The sequence below is a fragment of the Myotis brandtii genome, unplaced genomic scaffold, assembly GCF_000412655.1.
Source record: "Myotis brandtii unplaced genomic scaffold, ASM41265v1 scaffold56, whole genome shotgun sequence".
NCBI classification, from domain to species: domain Eukaryota; kingdom Metazoa; phylum Chordata; class Mammalia; order Chiroptera; family Vespertilionidae; genus Myotis; species Myotis brandtii.
Window position 1 is genome coordinate 1,455,361 of NW_005370080.1, and position 9,927 is coordinate 1,465,287.

The following is a 9,927-nucleotide window of genomic DNA, read 5'->3' on the forward strand; positions in this document are numbered from 1 at the left end:
GGGGTGAGAGGGGGCAGGAGTCAGGGAGGAAAAGAGCGCTCATGCTCCATCCAGAGCACAGGCAGCGGGGCGCGAAGGGAACCTTGGAGTGCGGGGGCAGTGGCAGCAAACACTGGCAGGCCCCTCTTTCCCTACAATGGGCAGGCAGCTCTGGGAGGGTGCAAGCTGGCACACGTCTGCTTAGGTTCGTGCAGCATGGCAGACACAGGGCAGGGGCCTGGGCACCAGCCTGTGTCCCAATCCTGGGACTAACAAGGGACCACGGAGAAATTGGTTTTAATTTCCCCAATTATAACTCAGAGAAAATACAACCTGTCCCATTTGACCCTCAAGGAAGTTATGAACATGAGGTAAAGTAATATGCAAGAAGATAATTTAGGTTGGAGTACCAAAATGTATGGAGTCAGTATCACTTGTCCAGGAAAAAAAGTGAAATGTAAAATGTTCAATTGAAGTATAATGGCCATAGTTGAGAAACTCAGTTTTTATCACTTACAGTTACACACTCACCATACACATTATATTAACAAAACATAGAAGAATATGTATTTTAAGGTGTAATGCCTCTTCTAGGACAGACAAATCTCATCTACAGTGAACAGACAGCAGAGAAGTAGTTGTCTAGGGCTGGAAGCTGACAGGAAATATACAAGGGAACCTTGGCAATGACCAAAGTATTCTGTATCTCCGTGGTGGCAGTGGTGGTATCATGCATTTTATTTTACTGTAAAGGTCCCTAACTGCCTGGTAGCCATGTCAGCCTTCATTTGGGGAGTGGATCATCTACGCTGTGGATTATCCATTTCAACCCTGTACTTCCTTCCTTCCTGCCCTCTACTTAGAGCACAAGTGGCCTGGAGCACATGAACCTGAATATACAGGGGTGGGCAAAAGTGGATTTACAGTAATTAATTAATAAAACAAGAATAAACTGTGCTTCGTGAACTCACAACTGTAAGCCTACTTTTGTGCCCCACCCTGTATGTGTCCTGGGAACACAGCTGGAGTCAAACGTAACTGCTCTGACCTGACTGACCACCCTCTGTAAGTTCCTCCTGACAACATCTGAGCCCCATCCCCTGATTCTCTAAACAGGGGAGGCTCTCTGTGGCTCCTTTTTCTTGTGGGACCCTAATGGCCCTCACTCTTCCTTCTTTCCTTCACCTTTAAGGTGATGATGCCATGTCTACATCCCCAGGCTTTACCTGGAGGGCAGCAGAAAGGTGACAGAACATCCTAAACCCGTGGTCGGCAAACTGCGGCTCGCGAGCCACATGCGGCTCTTTGGCCCCTTGAGTGTGGCTCTTCCTAAGCCTTAGGAGTACCCTAATTAAGTTAATAACAATGTACCTACCTATATAGTTTAAGTTTAAAAAATTTGGCTCTCAAAAGAAATTTCAATCTTTGTACTGTTGATATTTGGCTCTGTTGACTAATGAGTTTGCCGACCACTGTCCTAAACCAAGCATGTCAAACTCAAAGGCTAACATGGGCCAAGTAAACAAGGAGCAAGTTTATGTGGGCCTCAAAAAAACAAAAACTTCAATTTTCATAGAAACATAGGTTTATTTCTATAGAGACAAGCTGAATACAAAGGGCTGAAATAAATGAGTGATTGTTAACATAAAATAATAGAACATTTTAATAAAAATTAATATTTTTTCTTGAACATTAACTTACCAGACACTGAATAAGTGCACAAATTAATAAGCATAACACAAATAAACCCATTTTTCTTGTTCTCTGAAAGTGAAATACTTCCTGTTTTTCACACCAAACAAGTCAGTACAAGACTAATGACATGGCAATCGGCAGCTAAAATATTTGCTGCTAGTATTAGTGGAGAGAAATGGTGCACTTGTGCGTAAGGCGCATAAGGCACGCAAGGTGCGTAAAGAAATGAATGCAACATGATTATAATAATCAGTCATTAGCAAATGTTGTAGTTATTAATAATTATGTATAACGGGATATTGTAAAAATTAAGTAACGAAATTTTTATTAAAACGTTTCTTACATACCATTACATTGGCTGGGCCCCAAAAATATTCGTTGTGGGTCACATGCGGCCCACGGGCGGCAAGTTTGACATGCTTGTCCTAAACATTTGCCATCCTGAGACCTTTCATTCAGGAAAGAAGGGCAGGTTCATTAACCCTTCACTCAATAAGAAATCACCTGCTAAATTTGGAAGTCAAGTATTGAAGTAATTATTTATGATTGCTTTCATTCAACCAAGAAACATCTATTAAGCACTTACATTGTTCCAGAGTTCTCAGAGCTGGGGAAGGAACAATGAATGAAACAGACAAAATTCCCTGCCCTCAAAATTAGGGATTGCCTGGGGGAGTGGAGGAGACTGACTGCAAAGGGCCTTGAGGGAATAATCCCGGGTACAGAAATGTTCCACATGTAATCTTGGTGGTAGCTACACTCTGTATACTCTTGTTAGAAGTTATTGAATTGTATACTTAAAATTGGTGAATTTTATTGTATGGCTAATATACCTCAATAAATTTTTTTTAAAAAATCCACGCCCCCAAAGAACTTAATTTCTAATGGCCTTCATATAAAGTTTTGAATATTAAGCTCTAGGTCTTCAAGAATTCAACTTTAATGTTAATATGAAAAGTTCACAGAAACTTTAAAAATGTGTAATACTTAATTTCAATATCTATAGTAATGAATTATGCTAATCAAGGTTTTCTGATTCTACTTTTTTTATCTGAAAAAATGCAAATTATACATACCTAAAAAATAAGGGAAGTGGCTGCTTTGCTTAAATCTCAGATCTTAATCATATGGACATTGTGTCGATGCCAAAATGAACAGGACAAGAGTCACTGCAATTTCAAAACTTTGCTCTCTGGGTCTCAGCCATCATTAGGTTCTGAGTCAAACTCTGTTATGGCCTCATTCAGAACAGCCTCTTAATATTCTGGAAACACTACTAACCTGAGCTTGCCATTTCCTCCAATAACCTCCGGCTCCTCTGAAAGTTGGAATCCCACTTTCAGCACTAATACCAGCCCCTGAAATGATGACTATGTGGTTTGCTTTTGCAAAAAGTTTCCGAAAATCGGCCATACCTAAAGAGAGAATAAAATCTTTATCAATCCAGTGCACCATTTGGATATTTATATCCCATACCAATCATCTGCCTAGGGTTCCCCTGCTCTCCGAAAGTAGAGTGTTTCTTATGAAAACTTGCATAAAGCAGAGAAGCAACTACCTTAGGGCACGTTTTGCTAATGGATGCACAAAATAAATGGAGAAAAGCACAGATGCTCACAGACACAGTTCAAAGCTGTAGTGCTTGATGCTGAATGTAGCTTCCAGAGAAGGAGCTTGGGGGGGGGGGGGCCACTCTTGCTGCTGGGGTGTGCCCTGTCTCTGTAACTCGCTGCAAAACTAATGCTGAATGCTATTTTTGTTTTAAACCTTTTTTCAATGCAAAATCCTCTTCAGTTTCTTTTGGTTAGCGAAAACAGATACTAATTTAGTTTTTTGTAATAGTGAAGTGGTGTAGATCAGCGGTCGCCAACCTTTTGGACCTCACGGACCACCGGTTGGCGACCGCTGGTGTAGAGCAAATTTTGGAAAAGCAGGAGATATCTATATTTTGAAACTTGACCTTGTGTGACATTATACTTTAAGATACTCAAATAAAAATCATTCCTGTATCATGAAAATGCTATCTATGCCCTTGATGTGTGAATGTACAACATCTTAAGAAAGAAGCAGGGCCTTCAGGCACACAGCACTGGCTCTGAATCTCAGCTCCACCTCCACCCATGTGTGAGATCTTCTGTGAATCACTGACCTTCTGCTATCCTGGGCTCCCTTCGCAATTTAATGTGCACAATACTGTCCTCCCCAGGACAGGGCTGCTATGAGCTCACAACTGTAAGCCTACTTTTGTGCCCCACCCTGTATGTGTCCTGGGAACACAGCTGGAGTCAAACGTAATCTATTGCTTCCCCACAAAATCAGCTGCTCTGACCTGACTGACCACCCTCTGTAAGTTCCTCCTGATACCATCTGAGCCCCATCCCCTGATTCCTGGGCTCATAGCAAGGCCCCCCATGCCAGATCCTGCTAAAGCCACCTGTCCAATGGCCCACCCCTCCTGGTTCCCTTCAGCTCAGCTGGGCAGTTGTCTCTAGCACAATCCCCTCAAGAGCTGCTCAGGGAGGGGCACGCACACAGCTGTGCAGACTAGCGCTTTCGCGGGGTAACAGGCACACACCAGACACCTGGGTGTGTTGTCAAAATGCAGGTTCTGTCAGTGAGTCCAGGTGGAAAATGGCAGGACATATGCTTTCAAGTCTAGTTCCCCTCCCCGTGTGAGGCTGGGAGTTCTCACCATGGATTTCCAGAAGGTTCTTGGTACCAGAATGGATAGGAATGCAACTTCCCTCATGAATGTAAAGACAAGCTGTGTGTGTGTGTGTGTGTGTGTGTGCGCGCACACACACACACACACACACACACACAGCTTCTTTCAGGATCACTACCAAAGGTCAGGATGAGGGCCTCTCCCCTGTGAACAAATGCTGTGCCCTAAACCTAGACACATGACTTTTTCCTTTACGGCTCTAATAAATGCTAGACTTTTCAACAAGATGTCATCAGAGACTTGGAGTAACAAAAGGGAATTGAACATAGAGAATAACACAGCAGCGCGTAATCATAGTCACAGGCCATGGTTTGCCCTCTAGATCAAAGGCCTTGCTCTGCACCTCCAGGCAGTCTACCCTGATCTCAAACCAACACAGGCAGTAGCCATTACTGAGTGAGGGCTCACTGCACCCCAGGCTGTGCCAAGCACTTTACATGGGTCACAAGATGATTTTGCCCCTGAAGAGAATGTCCTCATCCCAGGATAAGAACAAGGAGCCAGACTTGACAGTGCCACTGTGTCTCTTGGGTGGTAGAGATTAGGTCAGGACCCAGCATATGGCTGAGAGCAACACCCTTCTCTCACAGACACTGCAGCTCTGCAGGCCCTCATGCGAGGGGTAAGTGCTTAGCTCCAGCAGGCCAGATGTAAGCCGTATAGAGCTGAGCATAAACTTCAGGGAGAAGTGAGACTCCCTCTCTGCCCTCTACCTGGAAAATCGAGTGCCAGACCAGCATTGCCTGGGGCTGGCCTGGGCCACGAAGCAGACATCTAGGAGTGGCCAACCTGTGCTAACAGAAAAATTCAGCAAAAAATGGAAGTGAGTCCCACAGCTGATGGAGTGGACTTTCTGGTCTTCCAATGGCAACCAAGGTTAACCCTTGGGCTGACTGAGCACACACTAAGAGATGGAACTGGTTTCAGAAACAGAAAAGCAGAGGCTCCAGCTCCCTGCTGGCCACATTCCTGGAGCTCTCTGGGATCACTTTTCTCGCAGCAAGGCTCAAAGGAATGAAGATGGCTCAGGCACATTGTTGCCTTTAGGTATAACCAGCCCAACTACCTGCCAGCCATGTTAACACTCTGCCTACCCTCACATACCTTTCAGAAATGGACTGATGTGAAAAATAAGGCCTGCTAAAGCTGTCCAACCAAGAATATTTCTGAAAAAAAATATCTAATCTGGGTGGATCAGAGTTTGTAGTCCGATTTATCCCCTGAGAGAACAAATGCTAACTGCATCTTGTAACTATTTATATGACTCCTGAGTTGAACCATACAAACATATTTAAGGACTTCAAAGTTCACCCATAAAACTTTCCCCTGCTCTGAATGCCTTTTCTACCTCAAATGTAAAGTCTGTCATCCTTTTGATGAATACATTCCCAGGTCAGAGTGACTTCTACTAAGGTACCACTTTAAGCAATTTCTAGAAACAGATAAAGAAGTCAACTCAGGTTTGGTTTTTGGAAAACGGGATGTAAGCTATAATGTTAAAGCTGTGTTATAGACAACATTTCCTAACTGATCAAGGAAAACACACCAGCATGTTTTGCAGTTTCAACCCAGGTGGCCCACTTTTTGTCAAGCACATGCTTCTGGGTCCCACCACAGCCTCTAGCAGCCTGTCCTGCATAGCTGTAAACACCAAGGGTTGGACAGCTGAGTGGAACTGGGTTATTTGGGCTCTTTATTGTTCCTGAGATTGGGAAAAATGGAAGGAAGTATTATTACAATTCAGCAGACTTGTAGTATTAGAAAAAGTTATCCAAAAGTTGAAAATGAGGCAAAAAGAGTTCAACTTGGCCTTTCAATGCCACATTGAAAAACTGTTTAACAAGGATCATTTATTATATAAATATGTTAAACTCTATACCCACTACAGAGGAAGGGCCCAGATATGTTAACTTGTAGGTTTTTGTCAGGTAGAGATTTACAGAGGATACATGAAATCTTATGCTAATCAACAAAATAACCTTCTTGATTAAATAACATATAATTTCCCCAAATCAGGGAAGAGGATGGATGCCTTAAAACAAAGGTCAGGCTTGTCATGCCTGCCATAAATTGCTAGCAGCCTTCTGAGCATATTACAGGAACTAGTTTCAGGGAAGGACATGCTGGCTCCAGGAGACTTGCTTAGTCTCAACCATAAAAATGACCTCCACTTAACCAGCTTTAAGATAATCATTGGGAATGGACTGTGCTGACTTACATATAGATAACTTTCAACCCCACCTACCCCTGATTTCTTTCTTCTGCTTTCCCTCTCCTTCCTAATAAAAACCTCTGCCCCCACTGAGATGTTAAGATGATCTTTGGGATGAGAGTCCCCCATCTTTTCAGGTTGCCAGCACTTGAATAAACCTCTTTCCTTCTCACCAGCACCTGTCTTACAAGTTTGGCTTTGGTTGCTGCAGGCAGCCAAAACTGTGTTTGGTTAGAGATACAAATCATTTCTGTCCAGTAAAAAATTTAATCCAATATTACCCTGTAGGACAATCATCAGCTTTTCTCTCCTGCAGAGAGCTGAAGGGTTTAAAATACAAATCATGTGTGAAAGGCGTAAGTGCAAATATTTTATGAGAAGCAACAAAGTCTTAAACAGACTTACCTTAACTATTAAGAGATCATCTCTGACCTGTCTTGGAAGGGGCTTGCCTAAGGAGAAAAGGACAGAATGGCCTCTTCCAAAATCTTGCCCAGCACCCACTTCGATATAATCATTCCCCTCAAAGTGTAGGAACTTTCAGGTACTTCAAATTCCATTAGAGATGAGGAGATGGCAGGCTAAGAAAGACCTACTTGAACTTGGACGAGCCATTGTTAGGCAAATCTTGGTTCCTGTGGCAACTGGAGACTTCAATCCACAATACAGTTGGGAAATTAATCGGCAGGGGACAATCTGGAGAAGTCCCATCAGGTTTTCTTTATAGTATTAATTCTTGAGATGGACTTCAGAAAAATCACAAAAACAAATAGAAACAATCAGAAAATACTTGTATTTCACAAATATACATTATATATGTACATATATATTATATATGTACATATGAAGGCCTTTACAATATTTTTAATGTCAGATCTTCATGGTATTCAGCTGTTTTCAATTGGTTCTCAAGAGCACCTACGTGCCCTGGAGCAGTGGTTCTCATGTGTGGTTCCCCAGACCAATAGCAACAAAACCACCTGAGATTTTATTAGAAATACAAAGTCTTGGGATCCACCCAGGCCCATGAATCAGACATTTTGGGGATGGGGGCCCACATTTGTGTCCAGGTGATTCTGATGCTCAAATTTGAGAATCTGCCTTAGAAGATTTAGAAGGGGTTAGATGTGAGAATTCATTTGAAAAACAGGTTCAGCTGCTTTTAAAAAGGTGTGAAAATCATTGGCCTCTCATTTTTTGGTTAAAATACTGTTCTATAAGAATGTAAATTCTGAGAACTGAAGTAAGCAGAAAAAATATTTTTATGACAATAAACAGGATAAAGGTGTTCTGTGAAATTATTTATGTTTAATAGAACACCAAGGCCTATGAGATAGTGCGAGGCCAAAAACTGTAAGCAATTCAAATGGCCATCAACGTATAAATGGGTAAACAAATTGTGGTCTATCCATGCAATGAAATACTGTCCAGCAATAAAAGAACCAACTGCTAATACGTAAAACAACATGGATGAATTTTTAAAGAATTAGATAATAGTAACCTGCAGTGGAAAAACCTGGCAGACACTATCTTAACCAAGTAGTCAAAGTGAACCCCCAGTAATAAGACACTGACTTCATGTATCTTCCTGGTAGGATGCAATGAGGAGGGCAAAACCTCATTTGTGTTGTATTTTCCCCAAAAAATGCATTTGCTCAATTTAATTATAAGAAAGCATCAGAAAAATCCCTATTGAGGGTCATTCTACAGCAAAACTGGCTAATACTCTTTAAAAACGTTATCAAGGTTATGAAAGATAAAGACAGGGGACTTGTCCCAGGTTGGAGATGGAAGAAACAGGACAACTAAATGCAATGTGATATCCTAGATTGGATTCATAACTTGAAAAAGATCTTTAGTGAGAGAACTGACAAAATTTTAATGAAGTCTGAAAATTAGTTAATAGTACGGAATAGATGTAAATGTCCTAGTTCAGACCACTGTACTGTAATTTATGTCAGATATTAACCTTAGGGGAAGTTGGGTAAATAGTACATGGGAACTCTGTGTACTATATTTGCAACATTTCTGTAAACTTAAAAATATTTCAAAATAAAGTTTTCTTTAAAAAAAGGAAGATAAGCATTATACTAAGTGAAAGGCTACATGTTTGAGACCATTGAGATATTCTTTTTTTTTAACCCATTACATATTTTTATTAAAAAAGAACTATATTTTCAACAATAACAAAAATGTACTTAAAGTAGTGGTATTGATTACATTTCTGCAAATCTCTTTAATGTCGGGTTAAATAGAATATAACTCACTTCTCATATCTGTTCCTGCATTCAATGTGTTGCCTACCACACCCTTATTTAGTCTCTGCTCAGGTCCTCTGTACCTGATTTTCTTTTTGCCATTATATTCTTCCCTTGGCCCTTTCCATGCATTACATTTCAGCTTAAATATCATTTCCTTAGAGAAGTCTCTTCCAACCATGTTTACATTTGCACCCTTTTGTCAATTTCATCACCATGCCCTTTCCAGCGTATAATGTGAAGGTAAGAAACATCCAAACCTGTAGAGAATAAATATTTATAAGAGTTTATGTGAGCCAAACTGATGACATACGCCAGGAGCAAGATTTCAAATGGTTCCCATTTATATGATATTCTGAAAAGGCAAAACTGTAAGTAGAGAAATCACATCTATGGTTTTCAGGGTCCGGGGGAGGGAGGAGGCAAGGAGGCCCAAGAAACTTTTTTAAAGCAATGAAAAATAGGGGTGCCAGAACGACAGGAAGAGGAACAAGGGTTAGAAAACCTATTTGAAGAAATAATATCAGAAAACTTCCCTAATGTGAAGAAGAAAAAAGTCACATAAGCACAGAGAGTCCCAAACAAGATGAACCCAAAAAGACCCACATCAAGACACATCATAATTACCATGGCAAACGTTCAGGACAAAGAGAGAATCTTAAAGGCTGCAAGAGAGAGACAGAAAGTTAACCTACAAGGGATATCCCATTAGATTATCAAATGATTTCTCAACAGAAACACATCAGGCCAGAAAGGAATGGAAGGAAATTTACGAAGTGATGCAAAGCAAGGGACTGAATCCAAGAATACTCTATCCAGCAAAGCTATCATTCAAAATTGAAGGGGAAATAAGGAGCTTCACAGACAAAAAAAGGCTAAGGGAGTTTATCACTACCAAGCCAGCAATGCAAGAAATGGTAAAGGGACTGGTATAAAAAGAAGAAATAAAAAGGGAAGAAGGAACACAGGCACAAAAAATAGAAATGGCTACAAACAAGTACTTATCAATAATAACTTTAAATGTAAATGGACTAAATGCTCCAATCAAAAGACATCAA

General features: G+C 41.0%; 1 protein-coding gene across 4 annotated transcripts in view; it reads right to left on the reverse strand.

Moving 5' to 3' along the window:
* SIRT5 (sirtuin 5) overlaps nt 1-9,927 on the reverse strand; it is a 34,949-nt gene that overhangs the window by 15,977 nt on the left and 9,045 nt on the right. The window contains exons 1-3 of one of the 4 annotated variants that reach the window (XM_014549561.1): nt 8,953-9,164; nt 7,208-7,357; nt 2,956-3,089 (exon numbers count right to left, since the gene is read on the reverse strand). In XM_014549561.1, the coding sequence (XP_014405047.1) occupies nt 2,956-3,089; nt 7,208-7,322 (249 nt within the window). In that variant the 5' untranslated portion in view covers nt 7,323-7,357; nt 8,953-9,164. Of the gene's footprint in view, nt 1-2,955; nt 3,090-7,016; nt 7,064-7,207; nt 7,358-8,952; nt 9,165-9,927 lie in introns of those variants that run through there. The other 3 variants (XM_005878412.2, XM_005878414.2, XM_005878413.2) reach the window with 3 other exon arrangements.